This window comes from Schistocerca serialis, chromosome 6, assembly GCF_023864345.2.
Source record: "Schistocerca serialis cubense isolate TAMUIC-IGC-003099 chromosome 6, iqSchSeri2.2, whole genome shotgun sequence".
NCBI classification, from domain to species: domain Eukaryota; kingdom Metazoa; phylum Arthropoda; class Insecta; order Orthoptera; family Acrididae; genus Schistocerca; species Schistocerca serialis.
The window spans coordinates 186,503,884-186,522,930 of NC_064643.1; the positions used below are offsets into that span (position 1 = coordinate 186,503,884).

Consider the following 19,047-nt stretch of genomic DNA (forward strand, 5'->3'; position numbering starts at 1 on the left):
AATTTCAGAGAATTCACTGCAGGTGAGGTGAAAGCACGCTTGTTAAAAGTGCAGGTACCGCTACTCCTATGTCGACAGCGTGCAAAGGCTGTCGTAACTGTGTGACACACAGTTCCAGTAGAATGCAGGTATAGATGGAAGCAGGTATAGTATCACGGATAAACTTACATGCTAAGGACGGAGGTGTCCAAAACAAAAAAAATTTACAAGGATTGTTAGGGAAGAAAAATTATTTATTTTTATTAATCCAACTTAAAATTAATTTTACATTTTCATAAGCAGATACAAAAGGGCGTTTTTGATACACGTTCTTGAGATGATGGATGGAAGGACAGCTGTAGAATTCCAGGTCTTGAATAGAAGCAAATTTAAAGATTCGATGCATCCATGAGATCTTCTCCTTTCCGTTCACGTAGACGATGGTGTCCATGTGATCGAATAATTTAAGTGCAGTCACCATATCTTTATAGGGTATGCCGGGATCATCTCAGTGAATTCCATGGTAGAAATGTGTTAACCACTTCGCGCTCTTCTGTGTCTTAGCACACCTCACATACTTGAAAGACTTAGGTGATGCAATGTTTGCTGAGAATGTCTCTATTATTCCGGCATCTTATGTGTACACTACAAACGCAACGTCTTCAAATACGAACTGTCTACACTCACCATCATTGAACCCCTGAGCGTCAGCAATGATGATCACACCATGAGACGTCATTGTGAAATGCTCTAGGTACGCTGCAGCACCATTTCATCTATACAGCTCGTTGCAAACCGGGTAGTGGACAGTAGCTGATTACATGGTCATGTAGAACTAGAGAATATGCAGCAATGTATTCTAGGAAATTTTTCAATGATTCAAATTCAATTCGCACATCTGTATGTCTTAATTATCTCGTTCTGTTTAGAGCAGTCTATTACGATGATCAGTGGTTGGTTGGTTGGTTGGTTTTGGGGAAGGAGACCAGACAGCGTGGTCATCGGTCTCATCGGATTAGGGAAGGATGGGGAAGGAAGTCGGCCGTGCCCTTTCAGAGGAACCATCCCGGCATTTGCCTGGAGCGATTTAGGGAAATCACGGAAAACCTAAATCAGGATGGCCGGACGCGGGATTGAACCGTCGTCCTCCCGAATGCGAGTCCAGTGTCTAACCACTGCGCCACCCCGCTCGGTGGATGGTCAGTGAAAGCTTCTTGAACTTACGCGGAGTGAGTAGACACCCTCCTCCCTGTACCTCCGCAGTTTCATAGTAAGAAGCACGAAACCTTGCATACATGTCATATGCTAGACTGTATACATTTTGATTCCACTGCAAATGTAAATTGTCATAGGGGTAGAATTCCAAATTCAGGTAGACTTGGGCATTAGTTAACCTGCAGTTGTCGAACACAGTGGAATCATTTGCCATATTACGCCTTCTGTCAGTCTGAAACGCAAGTATGATGAATCTAGGTGTCTCTAGATGGGAAGAAGTTTTAATTGATCATGTTTGTCTGGTAACACTGGGCACTCGAAAATCTCCCATGAGCGAAATGTCAGTGATAGAAATGTACCTGAATTCAGGACTTTTAAAAGCTTCAAACGCTCCTCGTCTGATACACTGATGTAAGGCATTTTCCATATTATCTTGCTGATTGTGATCATATTCTCCAAAACACTCAGGAAGTTTGACCATTTTACTTCACTTTTTACGTGATACACTAACATATATTCAAAGAGAAGCTGTATATTTCACTAGATAACAATCTTAAATTTTTCTTTTAAAATCGACTGCAATGAAAAAAAAAGAAGTGTTATGCTGTGAAAATGAGCAGTTTCGATATCTTTCTCTAAGTCAGCTTTACCTATGATATTACGACATTTAAATCGTTAAACAGTTTGTTTCTTCTATATATATTTCTTCTCCTTAACCAAAAATTGTATACGTAACAATGTGACGTTTTTTCCCCTCACAGTCGGTTTTAACAGAATACAGGAAAGGCGTGTTTATGGTTTATCAGCTTATGATTCGAATACTACCTACTAAGGAATCTGAATAGTCCAGAACATTGTAATCCTACCCATTCGTAGATAAAAACTGTGGAAAATACTGTCACTGAAGCTACTGTCTTCACAGATCAGCATATTTGTACGCTAATGATCCCAACTTGTTCACCCATTCAGTATTGTCATTGAAGTTATTACTATCACAGATCCAGCATCTGGAGAGGTCTCTCTCATACCCCATGTACCAACAATCACAAACACCCATTCATTTTAAGTGACTTCAATCCATTATCAAAGTTTCGTTTTCAATGAAGGCTCAAAGGAAGAAAAGAGCGGCAAGGGAACAGAGAGTGGGGAAGGAAATGGAAATACAGAGGGGGAGGAGGAGATAGACTAAGAGCAGGGGAGGCGGATGTACAGGGAGAGGGAGGAAGGCGTTAGGATGTATATCCACTTCTTAATGATATTTAGGAATTGTGAGCCATTGTCGATTTCGCCAGTGTAACATATTTTTGTATTTCACAGTAAGTTTATTTCATGGCTGCATTACACGTTCTCAAAAATGATAACAATTTACAAGGTACATCCTTGGTGTAGGGGAATTCGAAACAAATAATTTGATAAGTGACATTTATGGTCTATCAAGCTGGGAAACAACCTCTAACTGGCCTACAAAACCCACTGAAGCTACAGTGAATGTGCACCATTTAGGGTTTTTATTATCCTCTCACCCTCATATTCAACTATCTTTCGTTAACATTAGTAAGATAACCTTTCCTATGAGTATAATGAAAGATAAAGACTTTTGAACAAGTGATGTAAAACTATTTCCAATTCTGACTATGCTTAAACCTTATTAGCACTTTTGTCTCATCGTGTGAAGCCCAGATGACCAGAACGATTTGACTGTTAATTTTACACTGTGAGAATTCATTAAATTATGAGGTAAAATTTACATAACTATCAATTTTACAATTAGTAAGTCACCCCTGCTGACATAAGAGGTCCAGAATTAAAAATTTCTCGCAGTGTGCATGCACTATAGTTTCGGTGGCTTTTGAAGACCAGCTTGAGGCTGTTTCAAAATCTGATAGTCTCTTATGTCAAATATTTACTCTCAGTTTCCGCTACATAACTGTGGTACAATGTAGACAGATAAGACCAGCTCACACTGGTGGCCACGATACCATCACATCATGGCACCATAATGTAATGTACTCATACTATCATGCCCTGTCAATTCGCTTAGCCCATTACCAAATGCTTAAAGTTTGGTTATAGGTTACCATCCGTGAAACAACTAGTTGGAGTATAGTACCGGAATTGAGAAACTAGCAAAACAATAAAGTATATTAAGGGTCAAAGCAAACTTCTTGACATATGTTCTTTTCCAGTTTTATGTACTAAATTTCTCAAAAATGAAGGTCACCATGGAACATTTAGAATTTAACACTAAAACAGAGCACAATAATAAAATATAAATATTACAAAGAAACAATAGCAGAAGATCCATTACTATAAGTGAGTAGGGCGAGAATAGCTCACTTCCGATGTTAGGAGACGGCGCCGCCCTCCAAACTTTCTTCCCGAGAAATCTTGACGTGACGTGACGTGATGTGACGATCCGCTAGCGATCTCTGTGAATGGTATGATTTGAAATGCATTGTGGAATGTTTTGAAGTGATGTGACGTAATGCCCAGTGTGAAATTGCCATTATTGGTTACATCCTGTATAAAAAAATTTCGGGTTTAGAATCTTGCGCGCTCTTTGATAAATATATGTGGAGACCAGAGGTAAGAGTTAGTCTTTTGTTGACTCGAATTTCTTTCGTGAAGTCTGTGTCGATTTTTGAACGAATTAGGGCACCACATACCAGAGAAATATGAATGAAAAATGAGTCTTTACACATCATTACGAGTTATCGGGGAAAATGATCCATGGAAAATGAAAGTAACTAACTAACTAACATTCTCCCGAATTTTCAAAATCGGAGGATTACATCCTAGTGAAGTTAGATTTTCCAAACTCAGTTTTGTAGTAGGTTATAGGTTATTTCTGCCTCGTCTTCTAACGCATGTTTTCGTCGATCAAAGACGATAGCGCTTCTCTTTTCTTTTGCTTCTAACTTGAAGTATTAATAGTGAGGACACCACAAATCACTAAATTGTCCACACTCGACATATCGTGGTAGGCGATGCTAACGCTCTACGGCAAATAGCTTTGGAGTCGATGGGAATACACCACAAGGAATGCTTTCTATCATTGTGACCAATACAGTGAAATAGGTTTGTAGCTCGCCTGTCTGTGTTAACTGTGTGTATGCAGTCGAGTAAGTTCGTGCCAGTTACTTACTGGCGCAAATCTAAAGTTGGTATCCGTTGAAGTAGTGCTATCTTTGACGTATATGAATTTTGATTGTTGTTTGTTTATAAAGCTTGGTGCGAAGTGTGGACTTTGCGTGTAAGTGAAAGGGAAGGAAGCTTAAGTTTGGATTAAGATACAGGTATAAAATAAATTTGAAATGAATCATAATTGTTGTTTCAGCCTTGTAAATAGTACGTGTACTATATTTTGGCTATTGTTTAATGTTTGGATGTTCCTCCGTGGCCGTGCGGTTAAAGGTGCTGCAGTCTGGAACCGCAAGACCGCTACGGTCGCAGGTTCGAATCCTGCCTCGGGCATGGATGTTTGTGATGTCCTTAGGTTAGTTAGGTTTAACTAGTTCTAAGTTCTAGGGGACTAATAACCTCAGCAGTTGAGTCCCATAGTGCTCAGAGCCATTTGAACCATTTTTGTTCCTCCGTTATTATATTACTTACCGGACATCGTGCGTTTGTTAAGTCTTGTACGCCCTATAATTAAGAGACATCTGACACATTGTTGGTTGTTTTGTACGCACATGGACTTGATTTGTATTGAATCTGTTATTCAATTGGTTTTGATTTTTGTATGCAGATAATGGCGTAGATTGCTTGCTGTTTGTCATTGTATTTGGTTATTCTAAATAAATTGGTTCCTTAGTTGAGAAGAGGATGATAAGAAGAAAGTTTTGTTATGTAGTTTACATGGTAGAGGTGTTAGCCGACTGTTGCAGGATACACTAGGGTCAGGTTACCAGGACACAAGGGTTTTATTTTTTATTTTTTTTTTTTTTTTAAAAAAAAAAGAAACCTAGTGCAAGTCTTGGTTAGGTGATAGAGGATGTAGGTTCCCTTTGCGAAGACCTCACAAAGCAAGACACCATGGTAATAGTGGGTGGGTTGGGCAACAGAATAGATAGCTCTAATTATAAAATTGAGAGCGACCTTGTGAAGATAGCTTCAGCAACAAAACATACTGGTGTTGGCCTTGTCTCTTCTTAGTCGCCATGACTGGCCTCATTTAAACTCTTTTATTAGGACAGTTAACTTAGAGGTGGATTTCCTGCTTGGAGCGGCTATGGGGTCTCATATCAGTGTGCTTCCTGTTGACCTTGTCAGCAGTTGGGATTGCACTAGACATGGCCTTCACCTCAACAGGAAAGGAAAGGGAAATCTGTCTGGGATAATGGCAAATAACATAAGGGGGGGGGGGGGGTGCAGGCACTGTCACAAATGGTAAAGGAGAGACAGATCAGGAGGCTGAAAATGACATTCACATTGATAAAATAGGCTGCCAGAAAGCAAATTTTAATGTATATAATTCATGCAGACAGCCTCTGATTGAGACTAGAGATACTCAAAAATTGACAGGAAAATTTGGTTCATCCGGTTGTAATTCAGCCATAGCACAAAGTCAGCTATCCTTATTGCATCAGAATATCTGAGGACTAAGGGGTAAGCTTAATGAGTTGCTTATTTGCGTTGAAGAATGAGGGTTGAGCAAACCAGTTGATATAATCTGCCTCTCTGAAAATCATGTGACCACTGGTATGGGTATGTTAAATCCTACAAGATTCAAGTTAGCTTCTTACTTCTGTAGAGAAAATGTGGAGAGAGGAGGAGTTGCTACATTTGTCAGAAACTGTTTTGATTTCATGAATACTGATATTAATAAATTTTTGCTCGGAGCAAAACATAGAAGCTTGTGCCACAGAAGTAGTATTTCATAAGAAGTCCTTTATAATAGTAGTCATATACAGATCGCCTTCAGGAAATTATAACCCCGTGCGACCGCTACGGTTGCAGGTTCGAATCCTGCCTCGGGCATGGACGTGTGTGATGTCCTTAGGTTAGTTATGTTTAAGTAGTTCTAAGTTCTAGGGGACTGATGACCTCAGATGTTAAGTCCCACAGTGCTCAGAGCCATTTGAACCATTTGAAATTTTAACCTTAAAAAAAAATGGAAGCTCTCTTGTTCCATCTCTTGGTAAAAAAACAAGGAAATAGTGGTTGCTGGTGATTTTAATGCAGATTTATTGAAAAGCTCTGTCAGTGAAAAGTTATTGCAATCAGTAACATTATCATTCAATTTAGTTCCTACTGTGAACTTTGCAACTAGGATATGTAAATGCTCTGAGACTGCTATTGATCATATCTTTGTAAACACATCTAGGGAAAAAAAGTCTTATCACAAAACCAGTAGTAAATGGGCTACCTGATTCATGACATGCAACATCTTGTGTTAAATGTTGAAACATGTCAGGATATGAAATTGATTAAATCTGAGTACACGAGGGTAATAAAAATTGAGGAACTCAGGAAATTGCTCAAACACATGAACTGGATAGATGTTTAGCCTGAAATACTTCTGACTCAAAAGGAAAATGCAAAGCATTCGTTAATAAACTTACCTCCTCTTTTGAAAATTGTTTTTCACTAGAGGCAGTGCTGTTTTTCTGGGGAACGCTGGGGGATGCGTACCCCTAAACTTTTTCGTCTACAAAGTAATTTTTTTTACGATGTTGAGAACTTGGAAGAGTGCCAAAGATTTATTTCACGAACGTAAATTTTTTAATTCCATTTTTTGTGGTGGTAATTGCAATACGGAACGATACCAATGCAGTTTTTGGTGGGAGAAACGATGTCATTCACTGTTTCAAGCATTTTGAAGCTGCGGCAACTGTTCTCAACAACTGAATCGCTGGCAGCCAGTTCGACAAGCGTGTAGTGCCCTGGCCCGCTAATAGTGAGCGATGGTAGTGCTAAACGGATATGCGTACGCTCAAACGCCGAGCTACCAATAGATGTCTCTACGGTCCCGCTACCATGATCCTTCATCATTCATTGCTGTCTCTATTTTGTTGTTCTTTATTCGTTTGCGTTTGCTGTTCCATTCTTGTCGGTTGTGCGAAGTTTTACAGTGTGTCCTGTCTTTCGTTGCAACTTTTAAGGTGGACGTGAGAGATGAGCAGAAAACTAACAAACTGTGCTTCATTTGAGGTGACGTAAACTGAAGTGTTCAATACCACATTCTCTTGTATGTTTGTCTCTCGGTATTGCGTGCTTCATTTGAGCTAAGTCAACTGAAGAGTCAGATACCACTTCTCCCTCTCCCTCTCCTTTTTTCCGGCATGCTGAAGACGTCGTGGCTAAAAGCAGACGAGTGGTATCCCATGCTTCAGTTATGAGTAATTTTCGCTGCATTATATCCAATGTCAGTGTGCCCTCAAACTTTTTTTTAGAAAAAAAGCACTTCCTACAGGTAACTCAAATCGCACAGAGACCAAAATGTAAACCATGGATTACAAAAGGAATAATGATATCATGTGGGACAAAAAGGAGAGTGTATCTACTATCTATGAACAACCCTCGAAACAAGTAGCCTACTTCATTTCTGTTAGTGACAGCTTGGGGTTATCAGGTTCGGTGAATAGTGCAATAGAGTAGGCCTATCTGAGACCAGTGTTTACAAATAATTCATGTCTCCAACAGAAGTAGCATCCATCATAAAGTCCTTAAAATCTAAGTAGGCCTATTCCAGTGGGTATAACAACATATCAGCGAAGTTAATTAAAGAGTGCTCGTGCGAATTTAGTTCTGTATTAAGTTATTTGTGTAATCAATCTCTTATCAGTGAAACATTTCCAGACTGGCTAAAAAAAATGCTGAAGTTAGGCCTCTTTACTAGAAGGGGGATAAAGAGGTACCATCGAACTATAGACCAGTATCACTTTTGCTGGTTTTCTCAAAAATATTTGAAAACATTGTGTTCAAGTGTCTCCTTAAGCACCTGACTGAAAATAATATATTGTCCAAGTCACAGTTTGGATTTCTTAAGGATTCTGATAGAGAAAGCTTTTTATACGTACAGTGAGAATGTACTTAATTCATTAGATAATAAATTAGAGGCTACTGGCATTTTCTGTGACCTGTCAAAACCCTTTGACTATGTGAACTGCAGCACTCTCTTAAGTAAGTTAGAATATTGTGGTGTCGCCAGCGATGCTGCAAAATGGTTTGCGTCTTATCTATCTGACAGGAAACAAAGGGTGTCGTTGCAAAATAGCTGTGCAGTAAGCAGTCAGTCTTCATCCAATTGGGAATTAATTAAATGTGGTGTTACTCAAAGTTCCATCTTGGGTCCAATGCTTTTTCTTGTGTACATTAATGACCTCTCATCTGTTACATTGCCAGATGCTAAGTTTGTTTTGTTTGCAGATGATACAGACATTGCAATAAGTAGCAAGTCAAGTACAGATTTAGAAATAGCTGCTAATCAAATTTTCACTGACCTTAATAAGTGGTTTAAAGTTAATTCACTGTCATTAAACTTTGAGGAGACCCACTATAAGCAGTTCAGAACCTGTAAGAGATTTCCTTCCAGCATATGTATAACATATGAAGACATACAGATCGAAGTGGTTGACAGTGTTAAATTTCTGGGATTACAACTTGATAATAAATTCAGTTGGGAAGGGAGTACCACAGAATTGCTTAAGCGCCTAAACAACCCTGTATTTGCCGTGAGAATGATGTTGGACGTAGGAGCTACAAATATAAAAAAGCTTGCATACTTTGCTTTCTTTCATTCTATTATGTCATATGGGATCATATTCTGGGGTAACTCATCAAACCGAGCAAAAGTTTTTAGGGTGCAAAAGCATGTGATAAGAATCATTTGTTGTGTAAATTCAAGAACATCATCTAGAAAGCTGTTCAAGGTACTTTGTATTCTAACCAGTGCTTCTCAGTTTATTTATTCCTTACTAGAATTCGTTGCAAGTAATATATCTCTTTTTCCAACCAATAGCTCAATACATAGTATCAATACTAGGAATAAGAACAATCCACATAAAGACCTAAAATTACTTACCTTGGTCCAAAAAGCGGTCCAATATTCAGGAACACACATTTTCAGTAAATTGTCAGCAACCATTAAAAACTTGGTTTCAGGTAAGCATGGTTTAAACAGAGTTCGAAAGACTTTTTGATAGGCAACTCCTACTCTATAGATGAATATCTTAACAGAGACTGTTAAGCCAGCTTAAGTAAAAATGTCTATCAGATTTCAGTTTTGACAGCACTTAGTCACAACAGTCAAGATTAGGTATTTTGTTTATGGTAAATTTATTAATAGTGCATAACACTGTTTCATTCTGACAGCATGTTAATTCTGTAAATATTAGCTATTTCAGTTTACCACATTGTGTTCACCTATTTCGACAATCTCCTGACAAATGTTCAGGGTAGTAAGTATTATATTCAAATGTTTTATGTTTGTATGTTATATTTTCTGACATGTTCCACACCCATGAGAATCATCCCATTTTTTGGATCTATGGAACAAAAACTGAATCTAATCTAAGAAAAAAGAAAGTGCAGTTGTTGATAAGTCTCGGAGAAATAGTTCCATATTAAACTCTTTTAGTAACTTTTTTGTCGTATTATAGAGGTTTGCGCAATTGCTAGGGGAGGAACACATGATGTAATTATTACCAAGTTGTATATAGTTTCCACCATTCGCTAGCTGCTTGTTACATGATGTGACATTGGAAATAAACGTAATCTGCATAAGATCTGAATTTTTCACACGCTCTTATGTTTCCAAAAACCACACGATGCCTCTTTCCTTGTGCGTAATCCCAGATGCACGGAAATAAAAGTGCATGCACAAAATTTGTGGAAAAAAGCATGGACATCCTCGTCTCCACATGCCTTGGTGTGCAAGCAGCATGTTATGGATCCCCTTCTTTGCTTGGAAGCTTGTGCTGCGTTTGTTGTGATGAAAAAGAAGTGACAGAAAATGAAAACACAAACAGGAGTGTAGGTAAAGAAGTACCTGAAGGACAGAGGTACGAGAAATGCAAAGTGACAACGTTTAGTTTGTAAATTTCAGATGGAAGTTACAGCGAAATTTTGAATTTTCTGCTTGGGGAAACAGCCGCCATATGGCTGACAATAACATTTCATTAGCAGCAACTGACGACATATATACCAGTTTTAACTATTTATTTCACATTTCAAGACAAAGCATTTCAATAATTATTTCCAAAACTGGGAAATACTTAAGGGACGTTCTTAGTCGTTATGTGGAGGTTAACTAACTTCCAATCCTTCTATTGTATTGTATAAATAAATTTGTTCACACAATTTTAATCATGAAAGATTATAGGCAGTGTAGACTAACATCTTTGGACTCGACAAATTAGCAAATTGCGTAGATACCAGAGTTCACTAGGATGGAGGTGTTTTTTTTTTTTTTTCTCTCTCCTCCAACAGTACCCTTCATTTCTGTGTGTACATGTTTGTTAGCTACACATAGCCCATTATTTGTTTTGTTCAGATGTGGGGCACCTATTAAGTCACCAAAGCATGAATATTCGTCCACAATCTTCATATACACTTTTCATAAATTTCTGGCCTATTCTTCCGTTTTCCTACTGCGAAACTTAACAATGCCCTAGTCTTTAAAGTAATATGACTGGAAACTTTGTATTTAACACCTGATGCTCTGGGCATCCTATCTCAAATGTTTGTTCAAATAATCTTTAGAAGTGTCATTCCGTACGACATTTCTTTGTATGTAATCATCTATAAATTTAAGCATAGTCCCTTTGAAGACACATGGTCCCCAGCTACTCGTTGTCTGCTAAAAAGTGCAAAGATTCCCACTGAAGCCAGGAAGCAACGCTATATACATACAGCCTAAATTTCCAGGAAATTATGTACGCAAAAATGCGCATGTTGTGCAGTTGCAAAGTCATGCATCAGGCAAATCTGAACAGAAAAACAGAATCTCGTGGCTGCACCTTATGAGATGTTAGTGAGCAGAGTGGTCATGTCTACTGTTATTGCAAATTATCAATGTTTGATCACATTTTGGTTGTGACTGCGCATCTTGAGGAACAAAACATGTTACCTCTAAGAGGATAGCTGGCTTATGTACACTTGACACTCTGAGGATGGCCGGACAATATGCGGCCAAAATATCAGTGGAGGAAATTTTATTTGCATGGCTGCATTCCCGAAATTTAATGGACCATTCATTACGCCGTGAGAAGTACAAAATGCACATTATGACGAAACTATTCCACCTGAGATGTGAGACAGGCAAAGTACCCTCAGTCTTCAAAAAGAGTGTAATATTGCAAATTCCAAAGAAGGTAGATGCTGATGGGTGTGAGTATTTCTGAACAGTCAGTTTAATTCAGTAGTCAAGAATAGAAAGATTGGTGGAAGACAACCTCGGAGAAGTTCAGTTTGGGTTCCAGAGAAAAGTAAGATGAAAACAATTATTGATAACATTATTTAATTGAACAGATAAAAAATTACTCGCTAAGTGGCAGCAGAACACACACATAAGACTTTTGCGATTGGCAAACTTTCAGAACCAGTGGCTCCTGCTTCGGGCAGAAGGGTTGAAGGCGAAGGGTGATGGGTGAAGGAAATAGACTGGAGAGGTATAGGAAAAGGGCTAGATTTTGGGGAAGTCGCCCAGAACTGCGGGTCAGGTCAGACACCGTATGGGATGAAAAGGAAAGACTGATTGTTGGGGACAGCATTGGATGAGATTTGAAAACCTGAGACCTTAAAGGTGCAAGGCAGGATAATATGCAAGACAGAGATTACCACTAAAACTTCGTGCATGAGTTAATAAGAGTGAGAAGCTAAGTGTATTGTGTGTAACAGGCATGGGAGGGGGCCATATGGACTCATGGTGAGGTTCAGATGCTAAAATTCCTGGAATCTCTGAATACTTTCTCCAATTAAATTTCACATGATCCTATTCCAAATCACATGCTACTTTCTTTGATGTTGATCTTATCCTCACTGAAGACCAGCTACACACTTCTGTCCACATTCAAACTATCAACAAACAACAGTATGTACTTTTTGACAGTTGCCATTCTTTCCACGTCAAACGTTCCCTCCCATACAGCCTTGGCATCCGAGGCAAACATATTCATTTGGATGCAGACTCTTTACAACCATACACTACCAACCTTCTGCTACTGATAGTGTTCTTAGTAATAAAAGGATTTGTTTATTTACTATTACCATGGCAACTAAGATATAAGAAGGCTTTGATGTAATACTTCCCAAATGAAACCGTATCTTTAGGGTCAAGCTGGAAATTAAAAGGGAAAAGGCAGAAATTAAGCAAACATGTAACAACAAAAATGTCTCTAATAAAGGAAAAAAAAGACCTTACGTATATATTGGTCTAGCACCCCCAGAGGGTTCCCACATAGGCCTATTAGTTAATGCTGTGTATAATCTCTGGCCATTGGCTTGAATCCGGTGTGACATCATCAGTGGAGGGTGATTATACTTTTTCTTCATGTACTTTTTCTTCGGTTCCAGGGGATCTGTTCCCTAAATTTTCTGTCCTTCATAGTTGCCTTCAGAATGCTAGCTACTTCCCCTGTCATTTCAGAATGATTTTCGCAAATCAATTTTTTCTAGATTGTCTTTCGTTTCTTCCCTAATGTTCTTGATTTTGATGGTTACTTTCTCATCTACTTTGCTTATCTGTCCATATAAAATGATTTCAAATGTCATTCTTCATCCATTCAAATTTAAACAGATTTCACTTCCTTCCCGACTGTCTCGAATATCCCTTCTAAACCCATATTCATGGCAACCAATCCCTTTTTCAAGAATCCTAAGCCTGTGTTCATAGATTTCACCATTGCAATCTCGAAGTCTCATCAGCTCTTAAAATCTGTACTTCCAGAGATTCTGAGTCTGTTTTAATTTTTTATTCCAATGAACCTATGATGAATTTAAAAAATTCAGATTTTTCTGTCAACTCTTCCCATATTTGTAGCAATAATGTTTCTATCCCCATATTTATAGTACTTTGTGGGCTGGCGTACTCTTGATTCCTCAGAATTTCGGTCTCCCCTATCTTCTTGCCCCTCATTTGGTTCCTTCGTAATCTCTCCAGATTCTCCATTTATCTCACCATGGTGCTCACCTGTATCAATCTGTTCATCTTATACGCTTAATGGTGCATCTGTATTTCATTTTTCTCTTGCACCCCTCTGACCGCTAGGTGTGTGTGTGTGGGGGGGGGGGGGAGGGGGGGGGACTGTCCTGTCATGGGTGCCAGTTAAACTAAGACTCCATCACACTGTCCACTAAGGATTGTCAAGAATGTGATCAACTTCTGTAACAAGTCTGTTACTTTGATTTGCTTGTTTTGATACAGTTAATTTTCAGTTCGCAGTTGCTGCTAGTGAGGCCCATATCACTTAACCTTGCTTGTTTGCCCCCTGTACTGAACCAAATGATATTGGCCGCATACTATCTTTGCTTATTTTCTACTGGCTGCAATTATAGTAAGCATATCAAATTTCGTAGTATTGCCTCTCTTCGTCAAGTATCATGGTTCTAACCTAAGCTTGTTCCCTGTTAATATTGCAATACTTGAAAGGCATCCTTTAAAGAGCCAGCTGAAAATTTCTTGTTTCGTCACTGAGGGTTGTAAAAATGTACAAAGCCTCCTAGTTCAGGGCAGCTAGTGTCTGGTACTTACCCTCTCACGGCTGGCTCTCACTGTATTGTCAGCTGCAGCTAACTCGTGGAGATTCTCTGTACACTGAAACCACTCCTCCCATTCTGTCCAAGCTCTGTATGCAATTTACTCAGCAGCAGTGCTAAAATACAAGCCTGGACTTTCTGGAAAAAGTGTAGCCCTCACTTACATAATAATGACAGAAGTAATTAAAACTTTACAACAATTTGGTGCAGAGAGTATTTGTGACTCCAGTAACAAGTGACAACAGAGACATAACTGTTGAAGTGGATGACTGTTATTAAAGTTGTAGGTACTTATAATGTCCACTTAGTTGAAGTCTTCAGAATGCTGCTCTCGATGTGGAGATGGCAAGTCATTCCCTACCTTGTCTTATCCTTCACCTGACAGCATTTGATAAGAAAGGTGTTAATGCTTAGTTTGTAATGCTTAAGACAGATGAAAGAAAAATCAGGAGTTCAAATAATAAGTCTGAACGTTATATTCTAAGTAACCATCAAAAACAGTTCTGATCCAGCACAGTAAAGTTATTGACCACGGCTAATTTATTTCTTAACAAGTTAATGCAGTTAGAATCCGTTCCCCAGAATGGTAGCAGGTCCTCCCTCTCTGTGGCACACTGAATTGGACCAGTTTTACAGTTGAGACTCTTCCTCATACAGGCTACACATTAAGGGCTGACTTCACTCTTATTAGTAGCTAGAATTTCCCCACAATGGCTGTAGAAGTCTCGCTGGCCATGGGAGGTTGACATGGTACTGCAGACCGCATGTGGTCGCTGAGACGCATTGTTGCATCCCACTGATGTCACTTACAGCAGCAAAACACTCACCTTACCTCATATCATGCTACCATTTCAGACAACCTTCTGCCTGCTTCTGAGTCTTTAAGAACATGGTGTCACATTGCTTTCCTCAACTCCTGCCCTCACCAATGAATGTGCCCATTGGTCAGTTTTTGATGTATTCATTACATTATAACCTTAATACTTTTATACTCTTTCCTGGGTCAGAAGATCATATGAAGTTAGTCAGTATAGTCTGTGGTTAATATCAACCATTCCACTCTTTTTGTGCCTTAAATTTAACATCATTTAACACAAAAACGTACTATTAAAATTTTCATCACTACTTCTCTACCATTGTCAGGTTTCTTTTTCATTTTTGGGGATACTTGCCACACCTTGACTCAGTTTATTACACAAATGCTACGAAGGCCCTGATTGCCATACATACCACTAAATCCTCTCACCCGATTCTTTAAAGAATCAAACTTCCATGTATAAAATGTCATAGCCCGCATCTCGTGGTCGTGCGGTAGCGTTCTCGCTTCCCACGCCCGGGTTCCCGGGTTCGATTCCCGGCGGGGTCAGGGATTTTCTCTGCCTCGTGATGGCTGGGTGTTGTGTGCTGTCCTTAGGTTAGTTAGGTTTAAGTAGTTCTAAGTTCTAGGGGACTTATGACCACAGCAGTTGAGTCCCATAGTGCTCAGAGCCATTTGAACCATTTATAAAATGTCATATGCCCCAAACTGTGTGTTGTACACTCGATGGTGATAAAACTGCTTTTATTGTACCAACTGAAACTGTGGTTAATTTATTAACTGTCAGATTGGCATTAAATGTTTTGCATTGCTGTGCAAGAACTGTAAGTAGTTCTATGTAAAGTAGCGGGTGTGATTTGCGAATATCATCACATTGTACCTAAAATTGTTTTCACAGTTGTAAGTCAGTAAAGATGATCGGTTACTGGATATGTTCTATTGGCATAACTGATTGTAATCAATGGAGACGCTGCAGAAAATCAACATCTTAGATATTGGCTATTAGAATGTTGATGAAAAAAATCAGTGAGCAGACAAAGTGGTGGCTTGTACACCTTTTTGATTGCTTTTGCATTGAGTTTCATGGTGACTGCTGTCAGTTTGCTAAATAGGGTTCCCCTGACAGGTTGCTGGTTGTTTGTTCATTTTTGGTGACACGACATTAAAGTCAGGTCATCAGGTGATGACGTAGACATTCAGTGTGCAAGCATTTACAGCAGAGAAATAGATGGTTGGCTGTATGTATTTCATACCCAATAATATTGCTGACTCTTAATAAATGAGACTGACATTGTCTGTAATATGTGTAACCTTCTGAGGGCACTAAATGACCCTCATTGTAAGTATGAGTATCATCAAATTATTGGCTTGATGTGGTGAAGATACTTTGACTGTTTTTAATGGGTCACAGTTTAGAGCTATAACTAATTGGATTGACAAAAATCCATTCACCAAGTGGAAGCAGGAGAGCACACATTCAAAAAAAGCTTATGTATGCAGGCTTTTGGTGCCAGTGGCTCCTCCTCCAGGCAGAAGGATTGAAGGAGAAGGAAGAGCGGTGAAGGAAAAGGACTGGAGAGGTTAAGGAAAAGAGATGGAGTTCAGAAAAGTCACCCAGAACCCCTTGTCAGGGGAGACTTACCGGGCAGGATGATGACGACATGGTGTTCTGGGTGAGTTTTCTGAACTCTAACCCGTTTCCTAAGCCTCTACAGTCCTTTCCCTTCACACCTCTTCCTACCCCCTTCGACCCTTCTGCCAGAAGGAGCCACAGTCTCCAAAAGCTTGCATATGTGAAACTTTTTTTATGTGTGTGGTCTCCTGCCACTGCTTCATTATTAGATTTTTTATCCATCAAATTACTTTATATTGTAAAAAAATTGATATTTTTCACTGTTTAGAGTTATTTTTGCTTGTATTTGAACTTCTGTATTTCCTCTTCTGTGTTACTGCAAATGGAAACTCTTGCACATGACCTTCAAGCATTTTCAGCAGTGAAATTGTTCACTTTATTGCCCTGCCATTCTTTGTTCAGCAATCACCACAAGACTAAAAATACTTTACTGGATCTGACCTGCAATACTCCCATCACAAAAACAATTATAGGTTCAGATGCAGATCTATTTGCCATCATGATGTCACATTGTATCTTTGTGCAGAAGTTGCAACTCTGTAATTTCTCACATTTTCAATAAAAAGAAAGTAGCAACAGAAATTATTTTTTTCCTTCCATACAGTATTAGTTTCTTGTATAATGCTGTTGGCTCCCATACAGTATTAGTTTCTTGCATAATGCTGTTGGGAGTTTCTTCCACTGTACCATTGGATGTGTTTTATATCGTGTCATTTGTAAATAATAAACTTCTATGTCTAAAAGTTATGATTAATGTCTGTGGGGATGGTGAATTGTAAAACTATTTTCTTACATGAGTTATAGGTAAAAAGAGTTAGTTAAAGTATCATTTTGTATTGTGGGGGTTTCATAGGTTGTTAATTTTTTTTCCAGCTTGGTGGTGGCGGTGAGAAACATAAGATGAAGGATGTAATCGATGTAATGCAGATGCAGAGGGATAAGATGAAGCCACTACCTGTGGTAGACTATAGGCAGTCAGAGGGCACTTTCATTACAGTTAGATTTATTTTTGAATGTGGTGAGTAGTACTTTTCTCCCTTTGTGGTGGTCATGTTCTGTTTTTGCATTTCTTGTCTGTACCCAATTGCTCTCGCTCTTTATAGAGATATAGTTAGCCGATTTCCCCCTCCTCTCTCTTGAAAATGCTTCTGCTCATTTGCTAAGATAGAAGGAATTGTTTCAAAATCTCTGGACTAGGATTTCTGTGGAAACATGAATATTTTCTGTCTGTTTGTAAGTGTAGCCAACTGGACAAAATTAAAAACAACTTGAATATTTCACTTACTGCTGTTAGGGAGAAATGGCAGAAGAAATCATTTTGAGAGCTGTGTAACATGCCTAAAGTAGAAGCAGAGCTGTTGAGGACTGAGAAATAAAGTAAATAATATTAGTGGTTTAGAAAGCCTGGAAGTTGTTAGGTAAAGATGGTTTAACAGGAGAACTGAGGAGCAGGTATTATAATGTTAGTGTTATCTTCAAAGTTCGCCATAATCTCTACAAGAAATTTCATAAAGATAGAGAAAAGCTTTTCTGAAAGAACAGATATATTTTAACATTGCGTGTAAATTTAAGTATTACAGTTTCTTTTCTGAATTAATTTGCCTGCTGTGTAGCCTAATAGGAAAGTGAATTGTGGACAATAAACAGAATTGATAAGAAGTGGATAGAAGCTTTCGAAATGTGATATTGAAGGTGAGATGGGTATCTCAGATAAGTAACAGAGAGGTACTGAATCGAATCTGGGAAATAGAAATCTATGGTACTGCATGACTAAAAAGAATATGTTTGAGAGACATATTGTGTTTCTTCAAGGAATAGTTAAAGTTTGACTACAGGAAACAAGTTCAGTCAGGTTGCAGTAATTAGGCAGGTACTAAGTAACTGCTTAGACAAACATGGAGGGCTCCATCAAACCAGTTTTCGTTGAAGACCACAACAACAATAAAATGGACAAATTGCTTTCAGAATTAACGCAATAGTCTGCCTGATTTCAGCATAATTAGGTGTAAATAAGGTGAAATGTCTTAAATTCTTGGTGTTAAGACCACTGCAAAAAATAAGAAAAAATTATTAATTTTATTGTTTTCCATTTTTAACATGCTTTTTAAAGGTTTAATTATGTGTTAAGTATAATCCAAAGCCTGAAAATGTTACATATGGCATTTGTTTTGAAAAGTCACATCTGCTACTACACATTAATTAGATTTAAGTTTTTGGATTAAGGTTAACTGAAAACTGAAGAATCTGGTAGAACCATTCACTGAAAACAGTAAATATTTTCTCAGAATGTTAAAATATGAAGTATATGACTAAGATTACAACTCTACAAACAGTGGTCACTAAGTACATCCCCCTCCCCATTCCCTGTTGCAACTGCTAAGGCTAAACTCCTCCATTGGGTGTTGACAGACAATACTCCCGTGTTTACCCACCTCACCTAGATGCTGACAGTAATGTTCTGCTCTGCCACTGTTCTTCAGCCTGCTGAACCCATTAGCCTGCAAAACTAGTCCCAGAGAGCATTTCTGACATATATGGCACCTTACTGGGACTGCCTGCCACAGGAATTGTCTCCAGGGTACCTATGAACCTCTTGACAGTCCCACCTAAGATGGCTAATACTACTGGATCTGAAATGCGAAACTGTTATTAGCTGCGTTACCCAATGGTGTGCATATCTCTTGCTTATTGATGTCAGTTTCTC

General features: G+C 38.7%; 1 protein-coding gene across 2 annotated transcripts in view; it reads left to right on the forward strand.

Moving 5' to 3' along the window:
- Positions 1-4,358: 4,358 nt before the first annotated feature.
- Positions 4,359-19,047, forward strand: part of LOC126484429 (cyclin-Q) — a 52,637-nt gene continuing 37,948 nt past the window's right edge. Inside the window, exons 1-2 of one of the 2 annotated variants that reach the window (XM_050107944.1) lie at positions 4,359-4,490; positions 17,217-17,361. In XM_050107944.1, coding sequence (XP_049963901.1) covers positions 17,244-17,361 — 118 coding nt within the window. In that variant the 5' untranslated portion in view covers positions 4,359-4,490; positions 17,217-17,243. Of the gene's footprint in view, positions 4,491-16,246; positions 16,384-17,216; positions 17,362-19,047 lie in introns of those variants that run through there. The other variant, XM_050107943.1, reaches the window with a different exon arrangement.